The 24,160-nt window shown below is 42.2% G+C and overlaps 1 protein-coding gene across 1 annotated transcript in view; it reads left to right on the forward strand.

Moving 5' to 3' along the window:
* Nucleotides 1–1,310: 1,310 nt before the first annotated feature.
* Nucleotides 1,311–24,160, forward strand: part of Abhd12 (abhydrolase domain containing 12) — a 66,497-nt gene continuing 43,647 nt past the window's right edge. Inside the window, exon 1 of the mRNA XM_005371227.2 lies at nucleotides 1,311–1,668. Within this exon, the coding sequence (XP_005371284.1) occupies nucleotides 1,478–1,668 (191 nt within the window). The 5' untranslated portion in view covers nucleotides 1,311–1,477. The remainder of the gene's footprint in view (nucleotides 1,669–24,160) is intronic.

The raw sequence follows: 24,160 nt of genomic DNA on the forward strand, positions 1-24,160 counted from the left end.
AATTATTTTTTAAAGCATTTTATTTGCTTTTTGAATCTTCAAATTTATAGTACTGTTTTTGTTGTTGCTTTAAAGACTATGGATATTCATTCACACAGTATGAACATAGGTTGTGATATAGCAAAATGGTCAAATTCTTGGGCAACTTCAAAATATCATTACAAATGGGGCTGGAGAGATGGCTCAGTGGTTAAGAGCACTGACTGCTCTTCCAGAGGTCCTGAGTTCAATTCCCAGCAACCACATGGTGGCTCACAGCCATCTGTAATGAGACCTGGCGCCCCCTTCTGGCATGCGGGCACACATGGAAGGCTGTACACATAATAAATAAATCAAAAAAAATTAAAAAAAATATCATTACAAAGTCAACATAACCCCTTACATTTCTAAATTCCTATTTAATCTTTATCATTTGCCAAGTTTTCAAACTGATTGACACACGTGTTGAAATTAAAAAGTAAATTCGGAATAAGTAGTCAACTATGTATCTCTTGGTTGCAGGCCGTTAGTAAAATCAATGCCACCATATCAAACAAAGCAAAAACTATAAAAAGCTACATTCATGAAAGTGTGTTTTCCCTTTTTTCTGGTGGATTGTATCGTTACTTAATTTCGGGTGTCATAGTACAAGTTTATCTTTGAAATGGATTTCCTGGCTTCCACCATTTCTAATCGTTTTTGTGAAGATCCAGATTTTAATAAGAGATTTCAAAGCATATGTAGACAGCTCATTTCCTTACATTCAGCCAAAAAACAAAAAGTAAATTCAAACTTGTTTTAAATGATACACTAGTTACAAAAGAGTGTGCTTTTTTTAAGGTAAAGCTTTTTGATGAGTATAACAAACTTTCAGAATATCTAAGGGTTCTCGCGTATTAGGGGAGTCAAAGGCCCCACAGAGGGAGTGGAGGGCGCCTATTTTGCCCTGCAAATGGAGCTAGTTCCCTTAAGGACCCCTTCTGGCTGGCTGTCGCACTCCCTGCGTCCTCACCATTTGGACCACTGAGATGGGGCATGCCCGAGTTAATCTGCAGACGACACCTGGCACCTAAGGCAACTCAGCCTGAGAACCCAAACCGACCCCAAACCACAGCGTGAACGCGGCGAGACCCTTCAAGATCAGCCCTGCCCGGAAAATGACCCGCAGCTTGAGCTTCTTCTGCCCTTTTCCAAGATGGCTGTTGTTGGCGCTGGGGATGCTGGGCGTGCAGCCCGTGGACCGGAGGGGGAGGCGATGGGGGCGTGTTTGGAGGTGGGCGGAGCTGTGTGGAGGCTTGCTCTGATTGGCCAGCATAGCCGACCGGCCTCCGGCGCTGGTCCATAGCGGGCGCCGCGGCCTGGGGCTGGGGATGTGACCGGCAGTGGGCACCCGGCTCCCGGCGGTGAGTGCTGCGAGTTGCGGCGACTGCAGCCAGGGCGGCGCAGGCAGGCAGGCGAAGCCAGAGCACCGAGGACTGCCGGCCGACAGGGCCGCGGGATGAGGAAGCGGACCGAGCCCGTCACGTTGGAGCATGAGCGCTGCGCCGCCTCAGGCTCGTCCTCCTCCGGCTCGGCCGCCGCGGCGCTGGACGCCGACTGCCGCTTGAAGCAGAACCTGCGTCTGGCAGGCAAGGGGACGACAGAGCCGAGCAGCGGAGCCGACGCGGGAATGAAGCGGGCTCTGGGCAGGTGAGACGCGGCGCGGGTACTCATGGGCCCCTCACCTGGTGGGCAGGTAGTCCCAGGCCCCCACCTTAAGTGATCTGCTGTGGGAGCATCACAGCATCCCATCCTCCCGGCGTCCTCTTCGACCCTTCTTCAGACTTCCTCCTCTGGGCTGGCCCGCAGGGGTCGTCCAGCCCCATTCTTTCTTCCAGGCACCTGCCTCTGAATCGCTGCTTCCACCCTCGCTTCCCTGCTGTCCACCACTACTCTACGGGCTTCTCACTAACCCAGCCAACATTCTGACATCGAGACCCTTAGCTTAGCCTGCAGGGATACTTAGGGACCGGGCCAGTAGTAGTCAGGAGTCCAGTAGTCCAGACTGGCCCTGGAAGAGTCTCCTGCGGAGTTAGGAAGGCCATGTGTAAGAAGAGGGCCGCGCAGTGTGAACCGCAGACCCGGCAAGTGTTGTTAGCCACTTCACTTGCTTTGCCTTGACCTCAAACGGAGCTCAGTAACAGCGCTCCCCTGTCTGGAAATTTACGGATGCTTGGTCCTTCCCTTCGGTTGTTCATCCCAGGTAACTATGTCAGAGCAGCGTTCGCCGACCCTGCTTCGAGGGTTAGGCCGTTTTGTAGTGTCTAAGGGAAAGGACGGATGCATTCATCCTCAGCTGTTGGAGGGAACCGGTGGTTGTCTGTGCAGGTGGCTGCAGGCACTTGAAACCTGCACAGGAATTGGTCATTGAGAATCACTTTGTATGGTTCTGAAGTCTTCTGGGGTTGATCGATTAGTTAGTTTTGTATCCTCCCTTTGGGATGGAGAAGAGTACAGTTATGTAAAGCTGATTTCAAAATTGAAATAGCGTATTTCATAGGGATAGGTTTCGTTCTCTCTATGGTGGTTTCTTAATCTGACAATTTGCCAATTTGTAGATTATCCTTCTTGACAGTTCTGAAGTCTTGATAATTCATGACCAGGGATGTTGCTTTTCAATACTCCCGAGATAGGAGTATTGTAGCAGTCATTTCTTTTTACGTCAGTTGAATGTTCCTTATGTATATGTAAAACATTTACCTAAACAGAAAGAAAACCAGAGCTTGAAACTCTCTGGTAAAAGATCATGAACTTAAACATAGCAATCTCTTAAATCAGTGATTCTCAGTCTTGTGGAAGGGTCAGAACTGACTGATTTTGTTTTGTATGTGGGTAAAATTAACGAGATTACCTACCTGGTGAAGGCTCCTGCTCAGGCCTAATGACCTAAGATCCATCCTTGAGACTCCATGGTGGAAGGAGAGAACTGTCTCCTGAATGTTGGCCTTTGACCTCCTTGCAGTCTACCTACATACATGCACAGAATAATAAACGTATTACATGTAATTAAAAATTAACTAGCAGGTGATCTTTTGTAAAACTGATATACTCTATTTTCTTTTAAGTTTACCTGCATTCAAAAATTCTTGATAGTTCAAATAAATACATTTTTATTTATATGCTTTTTAGATAACTTAGAAGTTCTTCCTTTGAGAAAAATCAAATTGCTATGCACAGTAATGTTCAGGGGGCAGGACTACTGCCCTGACACCTTCCTTGTATTAAAAAGACCTGATTAGTACTGAGACAAAGAGACACATTCAAATGGTGCCCACATCCTCTGAATGAACAGAGGCTCTAGGAGAATAAAGCATAAGGAAGGAAGGCCAGATTGGAGTATTACTCCATAGCTTTCTTTCTGGTTGCTCCTACAAGACTTTCTGGTGCTTCTTCACCCAGCCCAGCCCAGCCCAGCCCTGTTTACCTTATCACTTACCTGACCTTGCAGACTTGTTGACTTGCTTTACCTGTCTCCTCCCCCAACAAGAATGGAGCTGCAATTAGAGCAGGTTCTCTCCACCTCTGTATTCTAGAGCCTGCCAAATGGTAGGTGGTTAAAAAAAAAAAATACTTGTTGAATGAATGAGTATCCATGGAATAAATTCCTAGAAGTGGAATTGCTGGGCCAAAGGATGTGTCTCTAACTGACTGAAGAATTAGTACTGATTGTGACCTCCATCATTTTAAGTTGCCTGCACTTAAAACGGTGTATAATTACCACATTTTGACCTTGCCTGTTTCTTTGAACTACATTCCTTGGGTACTTTCAGGTACAAGAAAGTGAGGAAGACATAATGGTTCATTATATCTGCACACACACATTCTAAACTTTCATTGTTTAGCGGTATTGAATCATTTCACTTCTCTGCAGTTTTTTTTTTTTTAGGGTGGGGGGTGAGACTATTTTTAAGCAAATTTGATTGATTGGTTGGTTGGTTGGTTGGTTGGTTGGTTGGTTTTTTGAGACAAGGTTTCTCTGTGTAGCCCTGGCCATCTTGGAACTTGCTCTGTAGACCAGACTGGCCTTAAATGTAGAGATCCGCCTGCCTCTGCCTCCTGAGTGCTGGGATTAAAGCGTGCGCCGCCACCACCCAGTTTGCAAATTTTTAAGTACCTGAACAAAAAAATTTATTTGCAACGATGTAGTAGTGATAGTACCAGATGTCAACTTTGTATAATGTCCAGTCTGTACTCAAATTCCTAAATTCTCAGAAATGTCCTCTTGATTATTGTATCTTAAAATTGTTTTTTCTTTGCTCCCTACCTATCTACTTCTTTTAGAAAAATTCTATACATTCTTTTTATATTTTATTTTGTGTGTGTATGATATGTGTATGTGGAAGTGCATGTAAAGATCAGAAGACAATCATGGAATCTGTTTTCTCCTTCTCCCTGTATGTGGGTTCTAGAGTCTAACTCAGTTCTCCAGGCTCAGATGACAATTGCCTTTACTGGATGAGTCATCTTCCTGGCCTCTCCTATACATTTTCATTCTAATTAGTTGATTTTGTTGTTGTTGAAAATAGAATCCTTTATCATAGCATGTATTCTTATTGTAGTAGTCATAACTAGTAACATTGTTTTTGATAGTTTTTTTACAATTGATTCCCTTTGTTTTCTGAGTTTTTGCATGGTGGCTGCAAGTAGTAAGAATTTTGTCCCTTGTCTTCCAATGTTTATGTCACTTGTTTCTTTGTCTTTTCTAGTTCATGGTATTTCTAGGAAAGCCAAGTACTGTTGATAATACTAGACATTTTTGACTAGTTCATGACTTTACTGACAGCCAAGTGCTATGAATGATACTTTAATTAGTTTATGACTTTACTGATAGCCAAATACTGTAGAGACCCTGGGCACCTTGATTAGTTCATAAATATACTGACATCCAAGTTACTGATAGCCAAATACTGTAGAGACCCTGGGCACCTTGATTAGTTCATAAATATACTGACATCCAAGTACTATGGGTGATACCCAGCACCTTCATGACCTTATTGATGTTTTTGGTGTTTTTTGCCATTAAGTGTCATGCTAGTTATTTTGGTAAGGGGATTATTGGTGATGTTTTTTAATTAAAAAAATGATAGCTGGAACTTTTTTCTTTTTTCCTTTCTTTTCTTTCTTTCTTTCTTTTTTTTTTTTGTTTTTTCAAAACAGGGTTTCTCTGTTGCTTTGGAGCCTGTCCTGGAATTAGCTTTTGTAGACCAGGCTGGCCTCAAACTCACAGAGATCCACCTGCCTCCCAAGTGCTGGGATTAAAGGCATACGCCATCACCACCTGGCAGGTAGCTAGATTTTTTTTTAAGTGCTGTTTTAGCATTTGTGGCAGGTTCATAGTGTTTTTCTTTTTACTATAACAGGTGATAGATTCTTTTAGATTATATAATCATTCCATTTTGGGGATAAGTATTAGAAGGTATGTTGATATTTAGAAATTGTACATTATTATTCATAAGGCTTATCCATAATTTCCTTATTAATTTTTTTGCAGTACTGGGATAATGAACAGTTTTTAAAAGAAAAAAGATTTATTGTATTTTTAATTACATGAGTGCAGGTGCCCAGGCCAGAGGCGTGGGATCCCCAATAGCTGGAGTTATAGGCTGTTATGTGCAACCTGACAAGGTGTTGGAAACTGATCAGGTCCTCTGAAAGATATGTACAAGCTTTTAACACTGAACCATCTCTCCAGCCCCCTTCTTTTTTTTATTGCTGTCTCTATCAGTTGTTTCAGCGTTGTCTATAGCTTATTTAAAAGTTTTTTTTCTGGCCAGGCGTGGTGGCCTGTAGGGGTTGAGGCAGAGGAAGGTGCTTGAGCCCAGGAGTTTTGGGTCAGCCTGGGTAACCGGACTGGGAGCAGGGCTATCTCTTCCTCTAAGTCAGTTTAAACTACTTTGTGTTGGAGCTTTAAGTAGCTCAGGCTGTTCTCTAATGCTCTGTATAACCAAGGATGACCTTGAATTCTTGGTCCTCCTGCCTCAGCCTTCAAGTGCTGGGACTACAGGCCTCTGCCACCAGACCTGGCTCAATTTTAAATACTCTGAAAATTGTCTGTTTCTTTAAAATTTGTAGAATTGCCGTATAAAACTGCCTAAGTATGGAGCTCTTTCAGCATATATCTCATTAACTATTACAAATTGTTCTAGGTCAGCTGGGCGGTGGTGACGCACGCCTTTAATCCCAGCACTTGGGAGGCAGAGGCAGGCGGATCTCTGTGAGTTTGAGACCAGCCTGGTCTACAAGAGCTAGTTCCAGGACAGGCTCCAAAACCACAGAGAAACCCTGTCTCGAAAAACCAAAAAAAAAAACAACAACAACAACAAATTGTTCTAGGTCATCAGTGTTTAGACTTTGCTACTGTCTGGATTCACTTTTGCTGACTTACATGTTCATGGAAAATCATTAAATCATCTACTTAATTTAGCTTCCCTGCCTCTTTCTATCTGTGACTATTTTCCTCAAATTATTAAATGCTTCCTGCCCTCCCCCTTCATTTAGACTAAATAATGATATATTTAATACAGATGTACACTGGAATTTGAGAAAATGTCCCCAAGACAATACTTGGTTTTTATGCTAGTTCTGATGAAGGGTGCAGTAGCCATTGTGCCCTGTCTATTGGTTTTGTTTGTTTGTGTGGGTTTTGTGCTTTGTACATGGTCTCATCAGCTTTAAAAATCAAAATCAAAACTCAGAAAAAACCAAGAAAAACAAAACAACAACAAAAAACTCCACTGTAGCTAATTTAGATGGAAACAGTTTTTGAAATCAAAAGCCCCCATTTTGTTGTTTTCAGTTTTGGGTGGGTGAAAGGGTGGTTTTTAAAGGTAAATATTGATATAATTAATATAGGAACTCTGTAGTCTCTGGGAAGAGGAATGATATTAATGTGCTTTGTCTGATGAGCAGAGATTCAGGGCAGATGAGGGATTTTGTAGGAGTTTTACTTTTTTTCTTGTAGCCCTGGGATTCTTGACAGTGTTCATGAAAGATTCAAGTGATCTACCATGGACCCTGAGAAGGCATGCATGAAATGTACAGGAGTGATCTTTCTTCATCTCCCAGCCTTTAGACAAAATCCAGAGATGGACAGAGACCAATGAGCTGCATGGGAGGTTTCCTAGTCAGATCCCTGTTCGTGTTAATACCAAAGAACACAGTCAACACCCTTCATTTTTCCTTGGTCCAGAGAAGGGCCCTCATCCAAGATGCTGTTGACTTTACTATAGCCTAGAAAGGCAGTTGGCTGAGGTCAGTGTCCATGTCATTCACCTTTAGCCATCCCAAGGTTAACCACACTTCATGCATCCCAGTATCTGTCTTTTCATGCTTAGTTCCAGAGCCAGCTTTTAATCTTTTGTTTTGCTCTACTGCACCCAAAACAACAGAATTGCCCCAGTGGTTACAATATAGCAAGTTGGCTTTGTCTGGTGTTCTTAATCAGGACCTCGGTTGGATCAGCCTTTTCCATTGTGCCCTACCTTGCCATGGTTGCTCTATATAGCCTGACACCAAATGTTATTAGGACTGCGGGGTTTTTTGTTGTTGTTGTTGTTGTTGTTTTTGTTTTGTTTTTTTTTTGTTTTTCGAGACAGGGTTTCTCTGTGGCTTTGGAGCCTGTCCTGGAACTAGCTCTGTAGACCAGGCTGGTCTCGAACTCACAGAGATCAGCCTGCCTCTGCCTCCTGAGTGCTGGGATTAAAGGCGTGCGGTGCGCCACCATCGCCCGGCTAGGACTGCGGTTTTTATATTTCTGTTTGAGTCAAAGTTCCTTTCAACTCACAGTCACTACTCTTACCCAAGGCAGCTTTCTGTGGTAGGTAACTCTGACAGACAGGTCTGAAAGGATTAGTATGGACCAAGACATCCCAAGACCAAGTTTTTAGCACAAAGGAGATTTATTTGCCCCAGAGGGACAAAGGGCAGGGAATCAGAGACAAAGACAGGGGATAGAGAACAAGGGAGAAAGGAAAATGGGCAAGGGGAAGAAGGGACATTTGTCCTAGAGGGACAAAGGACTGCCTCTGCATAGAAAAGAGACAGATGTGGTCCATAGGCAAATGGCAGATTATGAAGGTTAAAGTGGGGAACGAGTTTTAGCATGAGTTGGTTTGTTTTGATTGGGCATGTCAGTTAGGGCAGCAAGAAAAGGGCTTTTGATTGCTGGACTTTAATGGCTGGACCTTAGTAGTCAGCCTCAGGGGGAGGAAGTGGCCAAATAAGGGAATAGACCTTGGTGGCTAGCTTTAGGAATGTAATATAATGGCTTTTAGCAAGGCAGAGGGACTAGGGGAATGGCAAGGCCTGCCAGAGCCATTTTTGTCATGCATGGGCCTATTAGAGTCCTCCAAGGTCTACATTGTGGAGATAGATGCCTTTGGGCAAACTGAGTTCTTGACATGCTCATGAAAGCTGCCTTAGAAAGAGTCATGGAATTTTTTAAAAGTTGAAAAGTGACTGGGTGGGGAGAGCAGTAAGATGGGTCAGTGGGTAAAGGTGCTTGTTGCACAAGTCTGGTGACCTGCGTTTGATCCCTCAAACCCATGTATTGACAGAAGGAGAGAACACTACAAAGCTGTCCTCTGACTTTTACATGTGTGCCATGGCAAGCACACCCCCATACAATTTTAATACTTAAAGTCAAGGAAGATAGTCATTTTATCAGGTCTGTGCTAATAAAACTGGGATCCTGCTTCAGTTTCCTGATATTCCTCCCAAGAGAACATTTGTATTTTGAATAAAATATGCAGAAGACTGTGTAATGACAGTTGAGACAAGCTTCAGGTCAGTGCTCTTTGTCTACAGTTGCTACCATAAAACTTAGGTTTCAGTGGGTTTGTGCTTTCTGAGTGACTCTGTCAGCACAGCAAGTGACTTGTTCCATCCTATGTTGTGATGGGCATGTGGAATTTCAGAACAGAGTGGCTAGCCAACATAGAGAAGATGATAGCCAGAGTGCCGGGACTAGACTGTCCATTAACTAAAGGACCTGTCATTTGGGTTTAGTCTCCCCTGGACTAAAGTCCGTATTTTATAGGATGCTGCATAGTGACCTGAGTTTCAAGTGAGTCTTCTCAGAATCTGTGGCGTGGCATGAGCTACTTAACTTTCTGAGTCTGTTGTTTTCATCTGTAATGTGGGGATAAGAATGTCTCCCAGTAGGATTGTGAGGCCCAGGTGTGTGGAAAATTCCTGGCACCTGGTGAACATCAGTCAGTAGCATCTTCTGGTGCATCCATCCCATTGTTATTACTAATGTTATAAGCTAAAGGGACTGAGAAAGCTGTTAGCTTGTGTCAAGAATTTATTCCTACTTTCCATTCTTGTCCCCAGACTGTAATCTAATCTAGCATTTCATAGTTGTGCATTTAGTATATCTTTTTATTGCATATATTTATTTGTGGTTTTATGGCGGGGGTTGCCCTCAAGTACTATGTGGAGGTCAGAGAATAACTTGCAGGAATCTATTGTGGAATATTGTTTTTACTAGGTAAAGATGAATTACATTTGTTTATGCTGTGGAGTATTTGACTATATAAAGGTGTGGTACATTTGTTTATGTTGCATTTGTTTAACGATGTAAGGATGTGTTTTTAAATTTGTAGAGATGAGTTGCATTCGTTTCACCTTGCCTGGCTAAGGTACCTATAGGATAGTAACAGTGGGTGCTTGAGACTTTACTGTCTGTAGCATTCCTGCTTCCATAGCATTGTTGGGCTTTTACCAGTGATCATAAATTGGAGTCTTTTACCTAAGTTCTTCCACAGTTGGAGACTCACTGGTAGCTCTATGAGCGTTCTGGGATCTTTCTGGTGGCCCCACCCTTGTAGCTTTGCTGAGCATTTGCTCAGCATTTCTTTTCTTTTTTTGTTTTTTTGTTTTTTGTTTTTTGTTGTTTTTTTTTTTCAAGACAGAGTTTCTCTGTAGCTTTGGAGCCTGTTCTAACTAGCTCTTGTAGACCAGACTGGCCTTGAACTCACAGAGATCCACCTGCCTCTGCCTCCTGAGTGCTGGGATTACTGCCCAGCTCCTTGCACTATTTCTGTGGTGGCTCTGCCTCATGATGTCTCTGTCTAGCCTCCTTGGCTGTTGACAGCTCTCATAATGTTCTAGAGCATGGACAAAACTGAGCTAAAGTCTTTGAACTTTATAAACGAGTGATCTTTGCTCTGATTTCCCATATAGTTCCTCATTTGTGCCGGAAATCTCACAAGGATGGTCTTTGCTCTGATTTTCAGTATTATAGCTTCACACTTTGAGATTGCACAAGGATGACCTTTATTCCGATTTCCAAGATAGTTCCTCATTTTTATCTGCCCTGGTTAGTTCTGTCAGCTTGAGTTGATTGTTAAACCTAGAGTCATCTGAGAAGGAAGTCTTAAATGGGGGATTGCCCAGGTGAGATTGACATGTTGGCATATCTGTGGGGAATTGCCTTGATTGTTAACTGATGTAGGAGGGCCCAGTCCACTGTAGGTGGCACCGTTCCCTGGATAGGTGATCTTATTCTACATCAGAAAACTAGCGAAACATGAAGCTACAAGTGAGCCAGCCAGTAAGCTCTCCATGGTTTCTTATTCAAGTTCTTTCTTGTTCCTCCCTTGACTTTTCTCCTGATGAACTGTAGCTTAAAAGCTAAAATAAAGTCTGCCCTTCCCTAAGTTGCTTTTGGTGAGAGAGAGAGAGAGAGAGAGAGAGAGAGAGAGAGAGAGAGAGAGAGAGAGAGAGAGAGAGTGTTTGTTGTTTTTGTTTTGTTTTCCAAGACAAAATTTCTCTGTGTAACAGCCCTAACTGTCCTTGAACTAACTCTGTAGACCAGGCTGGCCTCGAACTCACAAAGATCCACCTGTCTCTGCCTCTCAAGTGCTGGGATTAAAGGCATGAGTACCACTTGCCTGGCTTGGCTAAGAGTGTTTAATCACAGCAGCAGAAAGGAAACTGAATACTGTCTGATACCTAGCAAACACTTAAACAAAAAATGATGAATTCTTTACTTCCCTGAAGTTCTTTTTCTGAGTGCTTATCAGAACTTATCCCTAATGCTTTGCTCATGAAAATATAGACTTTTTCTAACTTTCTCTAAATTATTTCAACTTTAACCCTTTACCAAGTTCTTTTTTTTGTTTGTTTGTTTGTTTTTCAAGACAGGGTTTCTCTGTAGCTTTGGAGCCTGTCCTGGAACTAGGTCTTGTAGACCCGGCTGGCCTCGAACTCATAAAAATCCGCTTGCCTCTGCTTCCCGAGTGCTGGGATTAAAGGCGTGCGCCATCACCGCCTGGCCCGTTATCAAGTTCTAATCCTTCTTCTCCATTTACCTGTGTGTATGTGTGGAGGATGCAGGAGGGCCTTAAGTGCCCTCTGTTACTCTCCACCTTATTCCTTTGAGGCAGCCTCTCCCTGAACCCAAAGTTTTTGTTTCTGCAGCTGACAACCAGCAAGCCTTAGTGTGTCTGCCCTATTAATTTCTCCTGTGTCTGCCCCATTCATTTCTGGGGTTCCAGAAAGAACATCCAGCTTGTTATATGCACTCACAGAAAATGCGAGGCTACAGTCTCAGGTCATCATTCTTTTTTTTTTAAATATTTATTTATTATGTATACAATATTCTGTCTGTGTCTATGCCTGCAGGCCAGAAGAGGGCACCAGACCTTATTACAGATGGTTGTGAGCCACCATGTGGTTGCTGGGAATTGAACTCAGGACCTTTGGAAGAGCAGGCAATGCTCTTAACCTCTGAGCCATTTCTCCAGCCCCCTCAGGTCATCATTCTTGCAGAGCAAGCACTCCTACACCACTGTGCCACCTCTCCAGCCTCTTAGTCTGTTTTTACAGCTATAACAGAAGACCACAGATTGGGAAGATTATGAACAAATAGGAGTTTATTTGGCCCATGGTTGTAGAATATGAGAATTCTAAGATTGAGGATCATATCTGGTAAGGGCCTTCGTGCTGTGTTATATATAACATGCTAGAAGGCATCATAAGGAGAGAGAGAACTCAGGAAGTGGAATAGCTTCAAGCAAGGAATCACATGCCAGATCCTGTTCACCTTTATTACAAAGCTACTTACTTGATTTTTAAGCCACTTTGTTCAGTTAGTTTGTCAAGATGAAGGTAGAGGACTGGGCTATGGCTTAGTGGTAGAACACTTAGCATTTCCAGACCCTGGGTTTGATCCACAGTGCTGTAAAAAGAAAGAGATGGAGATAGAGGAAGTCTGCCAGTTGAGGAATATAAGCAGAGCCAGGAGGTTTTGATCTTTTTGTTGTTGTTTTGTTTTTAGACAGGGTCTCTCTGTGTAGCCCTGGCTGTCCTGGATTTGTTCTGTAGACCAGGCTGGCCTTGAACTCAGAGATCCCCCTGCCTCTGCGTCCCTAGTGCTGGGATTAAAGGCGTGTTTTAGAAGTCTTGCACTTTAAAGTGAAAGAAAAAGTTAAATTGTCTTCAGCTGTTATCCGACTAATGGAAGTGCCACAAAGGATTGGATATATTGACTGGCTGCTCATAATGGAAAGGTAAAAACGTAGAATTGGTGCCAATTATTTTGCAAAAATGACCCTAGAAAAGATCAAAGATGTTGATTTTCATTGCTTTTAATAATGTGTTTAGCAAATACACTATGCCCTTTCATCTTTGACCTGTGCCATTCTCGATCATGGAATAGCCACAAAGCTTTGCCTGAAAATAACACCAGTGTCAGGTACCTATACATTATTGTATTCATCAGTCACTAAGCTTTCCCAGGTACTATGAAAGCAACTGGTGATGCAATGAGAGGATTCTTGCCCCTAGGGAATCTTGTTTTTCAGCTTTTATGAATGGCAGCCATCAAGTCTTACACTCAAATGTTTTGATCAGTGCTGTGGCTCAGAGAGAATACAAGAGTGACAGGAGACAGTCTGTCTGCTCTCACATTCCTATTTTTCTTTCGGAGTTTTGTTGTATAGCCCAAACTGACCTTAAACTTGCCTTCTGTGGTGGTTTGGGGGAAGAAAAAATAAAAGGCCCCTAAAGAGAGTGGCACTATTAGGAGGTGTGGCGTTGTTGCGTATGTAAAGCCTTGTTGAAGGAAGTGTATCACTGTGGAGGCGAGCTTCGAGGGCTCATAGATGCTTAAGCCACGCCCAGTGTTTCAAACCACTTCCTGTTACCTGTGAGTCAAGATGTAAGAACTCTCACTTGCTTCCTGCCTTTATAAGAGTTGTCATGGTCATGGTGTCTCTTCACAGCAATAGAAACCCAAAGACTTCTTTCTTCTGCCTCAACCTCCTGAGTACAGTAGGCATTTACTCATCACTATGCTTGATTTCCTGATGACCTTCCTTCCTTTTTTCTATTTTGAGATAGGATCTTTTGTGGCCAAATTTCTGATCTTCCTGACTTTACCTCCCAAGTACTGGGATTATAGGTATGCACTGTAGACCAAGCTGGCCTCAAACTCAGAGTTTATCTCTGCCTTCTGAGTTATGGGATTGAAGGTGTGTGCCACCACTGTCAGGCATTTCATCTTTCTTAAAGACCAACTTATTGCACTATGTTTTACATGCTGATTTATGTTAACAGCATCCCGTCATTTGGCCTCCCACTTCATGCAAATGTTATAAAATGCAAGGAACATCACTGACCAGCTACACAGTCTAGAAATAGAAGAGGAAGTCTCGCAGTTAGGGACACAAGGCACTCTGACAAAGTATGTCACGTCAGGACCCTGAGGAAGAACCAAGAAGACCACCATTATAGAACACCTAATATCTAACTTAAGATGCCAGAAGAGCCTCTTAAGCCAGTGTGGCAATGTAGAAGCTTGCCAGTGCCTCCCAAAGGCCTCAGGAGAAAACTGAACATTCTGTGGGGCCCAGGGAAGGAGTCTAGGTGTGAACTTACCCAGGAGATGCCATCACTATGGTGAAAGGCTGTCTCAGGGGCTATCACTCTCTCTCTCAGCTCCTTACTTTGTATCTGATTCCAAAGTAATAAAGATCCTGTAGTGAGAATAAAACACAGAAAGATAACAGGGAGGTGGAATTCTCCAGAGTTTTAACCGTGTGGTGTGTATGTGTTGAAAGTGGGATTTGTACTCATTCGTTTAACAAGTAGCTTTCACTTAGCCTTCCTTGGAGGCTAGATAATTCAGATAAAACATGGCATAAGAGTGGGTTAGTCTCAGTCTGTACAGAGTTTACAATCTTGTGAAGAAGCACAGCCAAAAAGGTTACATACACATAAATACCAAGTAAAATTTCAACAGTGTGGTGACGTACTGTAGAAAAACAAAAACAAAAATCCAAAAACAAGAGAGGAAACATGGTATAAAGTCTTGAAAATGAGCCCCACCTCTGATAATCTTTATTTTTGTTATTACCAGAACCCCAACCCTGTCCTCTTTCCCCCGCTAAACACAAAGCAGACCTTTCCATAGTGGGACACTCAGCTGTTCAACTCTGCCAACAAATTCCTCATGGTTTTTGTTTTCCTCTTTGAAAACAAAGAGACATTAGAGGTGGTTGTTGCATGTTTCATTAAGGTCTTGACGTTTTCAGCGGGAGTAGAGTAATTGCACCTACATTTTATTGTATTGTGAAGGTTGTTAAGATTTCCTCCAAGGGGGCTGGAGAGATGGCTCAGAGGTTATGAGCATTGCCTGCTCTTCCAAAGGTCCTGAGTTCAATCCCCAGCAACCACATGGTGGCTCACATCCATCTGTAAAGAGGTCTGGTGCCCTCTTCTGGCCTGCAGACATGCACACAGAATATTGTATACATAATAAATAAATAAATATTTTTAAAAAAAAAAGATTTCCTCCAAGCCAGGTGTAGTTGTGTATGCCCTTAATCCCGGCACTCAGGAGACAGAGGCAGATGAATCTCTGTGAGTTAGAGGCCAGCCTGGTCTGCAAAGCATGTTCCAGGACAGGCAGAGCTGTTACATAGAAAACCGCCAGCTCTCAAATAATGGCATAGAGACTTCTTATTAATTATGAAAGCTTAGCCTTAGCTTAGGCTTGTCCTGTTGCTCTTATAACTTAAATTAACCCATTTATTTTAATCTATGCGCTGTTATGTGGCTTGCGGCTCATGGCTTTTACCTCTTCTACATGTCCTGCTTTCTCTGAGTCCAGAAGGCAACTCCCCTTCTCTAAGTCCTCTCTGTCCCCAGAAGTCCCACCTAACCTTTTCCTGCCCAGCTATTGGCCATTCAGCTCTTTGTTAAACCAATCACAATGATACATCTTCACAGTGTAAAGGAGTATTCTGCAACAAAACCCTGTCTCAAAAAAAAAAGAGATTTCTATGTAACAAAATTAAAAAAAATTTAATTCAGCTGCTAGTGTTGGGAAGTTAATCTTTACTAATGGGCTTGTACTTTAGTTTCTAAGAAAATATGTTGTGATAAGATCAAAAAGAAAACACTGCAGCTCTTTCAATGATGCAGTAATGGAATTGTAATAGTTACTTTTCTCGTGCTGTAAGAGAACATCAGACAGAACAGCTTCAGGAAAGGGGATGTTTTTTGGCTCACAGTTTTTGGAGGGTATGATCTACTATGGCAGGGAAAGTGTGGTGGCCAGAGCTGCTGAGCGCTCACGTGGCAGCTGTTTGACTGTAGCCAGATAGAAGCTTTTTCCTCATATCCCATCCAAGCCCCCAGTCCGTGAACTAGTCCCATATTCAGGATAGGTCTGTCTTCCTCGGGTAATCTTCTCTAAAACATTCTCACAGATACTCAGAGGTAAATGCTTCAATTTCTTTGGAGGTCCTAAATGTGACACCGAAGGTTAATTATCACGAGTCCACTCCTTGTCAATTTTCAAACACATTACTTAAATCTGCAATACTTTCCCCCTACCTTCGTGTTCCCATTCATCCCTCTCAAAAACCCACTCCTGTCTAGCTCATGATTTATCTAATTTCAAGAATACCTTCAAACATATTCAGTTTGCGTTCAAAGTCTCCTCTTTGAATTGATACTTTGACTCAAAGCATTCTCTTAACTTGAGCCACTGTAAATACTTTAAAAATGTTACATATTTCCAATATACAGTAGCACAGAGTACACATTTCCATTCTAAAAGGGAGGAGACACAGCAAAAACATTATTAGACCTAGCCAAGACCAAAGCCCAGATGGAAAACACAAATTTTTATAGTTCCAGGTTCAGCATTTAGGGCTCATGGTACCATCATGTGGTCTCCAACAGGCTTGCGTAACCATGACCCTCCAGCTCTATTACCTGTGACATGCATGGCATCTGTTGTGAGTTTACTCCTCTTAGTACTCATTCCTAGCATCTACAGCACCCTGGAGTCTATCTGTTGCTGCTTGGGCTTCACATTCATAGCTATACAAATACCTACTCAGGAGCTTCAGTCATGGAATCCTACCCTGCCATACATTGACTGAACCTTGATTCAAGGCTATCATTATCCTACAACACTTTTATTTTTCATGCCTTCAAGTGGCTGAGATGTAGCCTAGCCGCTTTGAACCATAGCTTCCCTCCCTTCCTTTCTTTCTTCCTTTGTTTCTCTCTCACTCTTTCTTTCTCTCTTTCCTCTGTCTCTCTCTCCCCAGCCTCTCTGCTCATGGTGTTTTGCCTGCATGCATGTATGTGTGAGGATGTCAGATCCTCTGGAATTAGAGTTACAGAGAGTTGTGAGCTACCGTGTGAGTGCTGGGAATTGAACCTGGGTCCTCTGGAAGAGCAGCCAGTGCTCTTAACTGCTGAGCCAAGTCTCCAGCTCCAGGAAAGCATTCTTCTAAGGTATCCTGCTGCGATAGAGTGTCCTGGGAGCTCTGTCTTCTCAGGCATTCTCATCCAAGCATTCTTCCTTCAGATTAATTGCATTTTATGCCCTGGAGCTTTTGATAGATTGGAGTCTTGGCTTCATGATATCTTTTCTGTTGTCCCAGTTCTGAGTGTGAGCTCTTTTTTTTTAAAATATTTATTTATTTATTATGTATACATATTCTGTCTGTGCATATGTTTGCATGCCAGAAGAGGGCACCAAACCTCATTCCAGATGGTTGTGAGCCACCATGTGGTTGCCGGGAATTGAACTCAGGACCTTTGGAAGAGCAGGCAAAGCTCTTAACCACTGAGCCATCTCTCCAGCCCCAAATGTGTAGCCCATGCTGGACTCGAACTCGTGATCCTCCTGCCTCTGCCTCCTTCAGCAAATCCTACCGGCGTGCGCCACCACAACCAGCGTGTGAGCTCTTTTTAATTGAACCAGAATGTCAGTTACAATAACTTTGTCTTCAGCTACTTTGTCTGAACTTTAAAGTTTGCTCAATATACTCTGTTCACAAAAGTGTACGTTTTTCACATCTTTTTGCTCCACTTATGCAAGCTCACTGTAAAGTCTAAGGACAGAGATCAGTAACCATGGCTTAGACTGAGTACAATCTTGAAATTACCTCCATAAAACAAACTATTACCGCCAGGCAGTGGTGGCACCAACCTTTAATCCCAGCATTTGGGAAGCAGAAGCAGGCAGATATCTGTGAGTTCGAGACCAGCCTGGTCTACAGAGTGAGTTCCAGAATAGCCAAGGCTACACAGAGAAACGCTGTCTCAAAAAAACAAAGGAAAAATCCCTCCCAAAACAAACAAAAACCACAAAAAAAAGCCACCTATTACCTTCTAATTTAGCAAAAGAACAGATCTTTTGCTAGACTGTAATACAAATAGTTTCCATCACAGTTCCTGATAGAATCCTTATTTCTCACTGAAACCTGATGAGTCTTTTCTTATCTGCTTTTCTGTTGGCAGTCTAATCCCCTGAGTTTCCACCAGAACTGCTCACTAAGCTATGCTTACAACGCTCTAGAGTTTCTTCAGCCTCTTCCACTTTCCTGCCACATACCTGTTCCCAAAGCCTATGAACCATATGGTTAGGATTATCACAGCAAGACCCTGCTTGGCAGTACCTGTTTTCTGTATTTAGTTACTTTTTTACGTGTTTTATCAGTGGGGCAGAATATCTGACAGACCAGCTGAAGGGAAGGAAGGTTATTTTAACTCACAATCTCAGAGGGTACATTCTGTCACAGGAGGGAGCCAGTTGGGTTGGCAGGAGTCTGGGGCAACTGCCTTGTACAAGTCGCCAAACGGGAAACAAAGTGAATGTTGACACTGAATTCACTTTCTCTTTTAGCCCATCCTGGCCCCCAGCTCATGAAATCATTTTGCTCAGATTCAGGATAGGTCTTTCCTCTTCAGCAGATTCTCTGATGGACTCAGCGGAGTGCCTCAGTTCCCCAGGTCCTTCTGAGTCCAGTCAAGCCAACAATGAAGGCCAACCATCACTACAGATACTGCTGAAAAACAATTATGAACACTTCTTTTTTTTTATTTTTGGTTTTTTTGAGACAAGGTTTTTTTTGTTGTTGTTGTTGTTGTTTTGTTTTTTGTTATTTCAAGACAGGGTTTCTCTGTAGCTTTGGAGCCTGTCCTGGAACTAGCTCTTGTAGACCAGGCTGGCCTCAAACTCACAGAGATCCATCTGCCTCTGCCTCCCAAGTGCTAGGATTAAAGGCATGCACCACCACTGCCCAGGTTAGCCACCAGGTCTTGAATACCCTATAGATGTAGAGAGAGGAGTATATGGGGAGTCTGTGTTGCTTCTGCTCTGTTTTGTTGTCAGCATAAAGCTGCTCTAATAAAATTAAGGGTTTAAAGGAGAGAAATGAATATTGACAGGGGCCACAATGAGTGAAGAGCTTGAATCCTCAAACGTGATGTATGAGGACAAAAAAAATGGAAGTTTTCTCTAGTGACAGATGCATAGGCACTTGAAGTTGGAGCCAACTGGAGGGATTGAGAGGAGGCATGAGAAGAGCTGGAAACAGAATGTCAGACAGGCCTGTTGGTTTCCCAGGAATTGAAGTTCAGACTTAGTAGCTTATACACCTTTATGCAGTTAGTGTGTGTCAATTTGTCTCAATAAGACAGTTTTTAAAAACAGAGTTTGGAAGGAAAAATACTGAGTTTGGTCTAGGATTCTGGGTTTTACTCCTACTAGCCTATGGTATTTGTGAGCCTTGTCAGGTAATCTGAAACACCATGGAGAAAGCAAGGTCAAGTTTCCTTTGTGCATTTTTGTGTATTTCTGACTATGCTTTTTTATTCCAAATGAGGACTCAGTGGACTGGAAAGAGTGGGCTAAACTCGAGGCCTGGGATGTGAGCTCATTGCCAAGCAGAGACCAGACCCAGGCATAGCACTTGATAGCATGAGTTCTATATAATGGGGGCTTGATCTTTGCTTCCTCCATTGGTGGATGTACTAAGATTTCAGCAAGATTCTATCATTAGTATGTACGATAAAGTTCTATAGTTAGTTTCCCCCATCTGTTTCCCCCATCTATTACTTCTGAAATGTAAAAGAAGTTCACAGGAAACACCTATTTTTAGCCCCCCCAAGGTTGAGGTGTACAATCTAGACAAGAGCTCTACAGCCTGGCTACAGCCTCAGTCCTACTTTCTTTTTCGTTTGATATTTGGTATCACACAATACTTGGACTTTCCTTAAATTCACTGTGTAGCCCAGGCAGGACTTGAACTTGTAAACCTCCTTCCTCAACTTCTCAGGTAGTTGGAATTCCATCCTGCACCGTCAAGCCTGGCTTTACTGAAATTTTATGTTGCTGCTAAATATTGTTATATATTGCTAGCATAGATCATGTCCTTGTATTTTTTGCATTAACCACATATTTCAGAATTTTCTTCAACATATTTTGTATGTGTGCTATACAAATAATATCAAAGATCAAGTAATTTTATTCTTGGTAAAAGATATGTAACCCTATTTGTGTGCTATTGTAGGGTCTTTAGGTTTTACTGGTGTTGTGTTGCTCTTTGTGGTGTAGCGTGTGATCTTACCTTTTCTACTCAATCTTTTCCTCTAATAGGTGTGGTTGGGACTGTCTGAGATTCTGTTGAATAATCTTCTAGGTACCAGTGAATCCAAAGCTCAGATGGTTGTTCCTCGTGGTACAGTCGTGTCACAGTTCTAGTTACCCCGTTGGTTATTCCTGTTCCTGGAGGTGGCTCAGTGCTCCTGTGCTTTGGTCTGCCCCCTTGGAGTTTGCTGTCTCAGGCCTACTTTGTCCTAGGCTGCTGGCTTCGATCTGTTTCTGTAAATCTTGGTCTGGATCTCCTTCTGCAGAAGTCCCTGGCTTTGAGTTGGACCTGTTGTGGTGGAGATCGCTGACTCTGGATCTGGTCACCAGCTCAGTCCTGATCTGCTTGTGTCCTGGGACTGGATTTGTTCCTGGCTTCGGCTCCTGGTGGAGCTTGTTCTCTCTGTGTCTTTGGTAACTGGTTCAGTCCCACTCTGCTTCCGGTGGAGATCTCAGACTCGGAGTCAGGTCGTTGGCTCAATCCTGGTCTGCCAGTGTCCCAGGACTTGGTTGGCTCCCAGGGCTGGATTTGCTTCTGGCTTCTGCTCCCAGTGAAGCTTGTTTCCTCCAGCCCTCTCTGTCCTAGGAGTCAAGATCTCACTTCTTAATAGTATCACAATGATAGCTGAATCTTAACATGACGTTTGAAGGGGCAAAGCACACTTATTAGTGAGATCACTAATTACTTTTCTGTGTTTGGTTTAGTAAAGTCTATAAAGCCCACCTCAAAAAGTGGTCATGAAGATCAGGAGGTGATTTTTATTCTTCATGTTTTCCCCCCTGCATTTATATGCTCTTTTCCCTGGAAGATTCCTGTAGAAAACTGCTGTGGTACAGAGCCTCCTTTTATTCTGGAATGATTGTGTCTGGTGAGGTTTTGTTATGTTTTGTTTCTTGGCAGAATTGTAGATGGACATTTCCATCCCACCTGGTCCTACAGCCATTCAGTCCCAAAGAAACACACAGAGGCTTATATTAATTATAAATTGTTTGGTCTATTAGCTCAGACTTATTATTAACTAGCTCTTACAGCCTAAATTCTTATCTGTGTTTAGCCACATGTTTTGGTACCTTTTCCTCAGTACAGTATTCTCATCAAGAAAATCATTAAACTTTACTAAGAAACAATAATATGTATGTAAAGAAATATTTTACAAAACATTTATTTTTTTATTTTGTGGTTTTTTTTTTCAAGACAGGATTTCTCTGTACACCAGGTTGGCCTTGAACTCAGAGATCAGCCTGTCTCTGTCTCCTAAGTGCTAGGATAAGAGGCTTGAACCACCACTGCCCGGCATAATTTATTTTTATACTTTTTTTTCCTGTTTTTTTTTTTTTTGAGGTGGGCAGTGAGGAAGAGGGTTTCTCTGTGTAGCTATGGCTGTCCTGGAACTTGCTCTTTAGATTAGGCTGACCTTAGAAATACTCCTGCCTCTGTCTTCCAAGTGCTAGGATTAAAGGTATGCACCACTACCACCCAGCTTTTTTCATAGTGTATCTTTCATATATACCCCCAATTCCCTCTTCCTGCTACCTTAAAACCCTCCATGTCCCCCACCCATGTGTCTCTGCTTATAACCTACTGAGTCTGATTAGTGCTGGAGGCTGGAATGCTCACTGAACTTGTTGGCCTTAGCTTTTACCCTCTTAAATAAACACAGTGTTGTGGTCGATCAGGACAGTAGCTCCACTCTGTTATATGAAATAAGAATCAAGGTCGGTCTGTTGGTCTGTCTGTCTGTGTCAAATTATCCTGATTCCTGTCCCAATCTGAGCAACTTCAAACTGGATGTTACCAGCTCCTGTGCCTCATTTGCTCACATGCTGATTCAGGGTTTTCTTAGGCATGTTGGCTTAATTCCTGGAGTTCTATTCTCTAGCTTCCAAATGTTATTTTTGATACTAATGTTTCTTTAAATATTCATTTATTTATTTTTTATTTATTATGTATACAGTATTCTGCCTGTATGTATGCTTTCAGGCCAGAAGAGGGCAGCAGATCTCATTATGGATGGTTTTGACCCACCATGTAGCTGCTGGGAATTGAACTCAGGACCTCTGGAAGAGCAGCCACTGTGCTTAAGTACTGAGCCATTTCTCCAGCCTGATACTTATGGTTTTATAGTGTTAAAAAATTACTGTTATTTTAGTGGAAGGAAGTTAATTAAACCTGTGATCTTTAGACTTGTATGTAAAAGTTTTATTTTCAAAGTGATTTTAAAGTTACATTTATTTAATGTGTATTTGTGCATGCTCGTGCATTCATGTGTGTGTGTGTGTGAATCTTGAGTGTTGTTCCTCAGGAGCTGTCCACCTTATTTGAGACAGGGCTTTTCATTGTCCTGAAACACTCCTATTAGGCTAGATAGACTGGCCATCAACCCCAGGGATCTGCGAGTCTAACCCACCAGCACTGAAATTATATGTTGGCATACAAAAGACTTTCACAATAGTCCAGAATGGAGTGTAACAAAGGTTTATTTATCTGGGTATAAACTCACAGAAAGAGTAGTGATCCACAGTCCTCTGTGTGCACTGGGAACTGGAACCGAATCCAGCAGGCAAGAGGCCTGCACGTACTTTTCATCTGCATTATAGTACATAAGACCACACCCAAAGTGGGCCAGTATCTTAAAGGCTATTGACTGAAGGAGTTCCCACAACACCTCCCCCTTTTAAAGAGAGTTCTAAGCGTAATACAAAACTATATACAATAAGAGCAAATATCAACTATTGTCCAGGGAAAAGAAGAAGCAAAAACATATATAAAAATTAGTTATAACCAGCATGGACAACATCAAACAAGAAACATATGCTAAATGTTTCAATGGTTATCCTGTCCTATGGAGTCTAATTATATTAAAAATGGCTCCACTAAGTCATGAGAGAAAAGTAACTATAACTATCTAGTCTTCAACCCCATCAAAAACCTGAAAAGGGAAATATTACTTGAGTAAACAGGAAGTGCAATCTAGCAACTTTTAAAAGGCTCAAGAAATGACAGAGACAGCTGGCTACCTGGGCAATCACCCAAAGTCTCATTTGCAACATTGGGGCAACCAACTTTGGCTAAGGCCTAGTTAAACTGACAGACCATTTTCAGAGGCAGGAAAATTTGAAAAACTGTCTTACTTTGTCTTGGCAAAGTTTGGCAGGCTTTTTGCTTGTATCCCGCTTGTCCAGTCTGGGCACAGTGCTTTTTGTCAGTGGTTGAGGCAGGGTCAGTTCTTTGCCCAAAGGCCAGTTTTACCAAGAAGAAAACAAGCTCCAAGTGGAGTGTCTTTGGCGCCCAACATTCTCTGGGGAATAGATTGGTGCTGCCAGGAGCAATCGTGTCTCACGTCAACAGAATCCTAAATTATTTAAATGCCATATTCTACAGTTCTTTGAAGTGTTTAAATATTACCTATCTATGCGGAATACAACCTCTATGCATCTAAATAATATGATTAGGCTAACTATGACAAGCATGAATGACTATTGACCTGTAATTCTTAATACCATGATAGCTTAAGGACTAAGGTGCCATATTAAAAAATTAAATTAAACAATCTTTAAACAACTGTAGAGCAAATGAGGACAATAACCTCAAAATGTAAACAATATATAAGTATCTTGATCAAAGGTAGAAATGTATAGTGTAATATGATAAATATATCCTAAAATTGCATCAATATACAAAATATATTAAGCAGAGATAGAAACATGCATACGTACAGTATAACAAAATAACTTTGCATAGGTGTACAAATATTGTAAATAGAAATAGGAGCATATTCAATTAACAAATATAATTTGAATTTTTATCAATGTACAAGAATCTATACCAATGTAAATTGTCTATAAATAATAGCTCACATGTACCTGATTACTCACTATTATTGTGTGTGAGTAAGCTAACACTAATCTACCTATTATGCATCCCATCCATTCCCCCCCCCTTTTTTTTACAAGCGAGATCCCTAGCCTGCTTCATTTCCACTCCCAACCTATACCAGTTATAACCAATCCCTAATAATGTCCCTAGCCCTGAGGACAAACTTTGTTGGGAGAGGGGATGTCATTTTCTATAATTACTTCCAGCAGTCATGGGGGTGATGTTATTTCTATGGGATCCTGTAAAAATTAAAGGGATAATTAATGCTGGGCGGTGGTGGCGCACACCTTTAATCCCAGCACTCGGGAGGCAGAGGCAGGCGGATCTCTGTGAGTTTGAGACCAGCCTGGTCTACAAGAGCT

This window comes from Microtus ochrogaster, unplaced genomic scaffold (assembly GCF_000317375.1).
Source record: "Microtus ochrogaster isolate Prairie Vole_2 unplaced genomic scaffold, MicOch1.0 UNK100, whole genome shotgun sequence".
Taxonomy (NCBI): Eukaryota; Metazoa; Chordata; class Mammalia; order Rodentia; family Cricetidae; genus Microtus; species Microtus ochrogaster.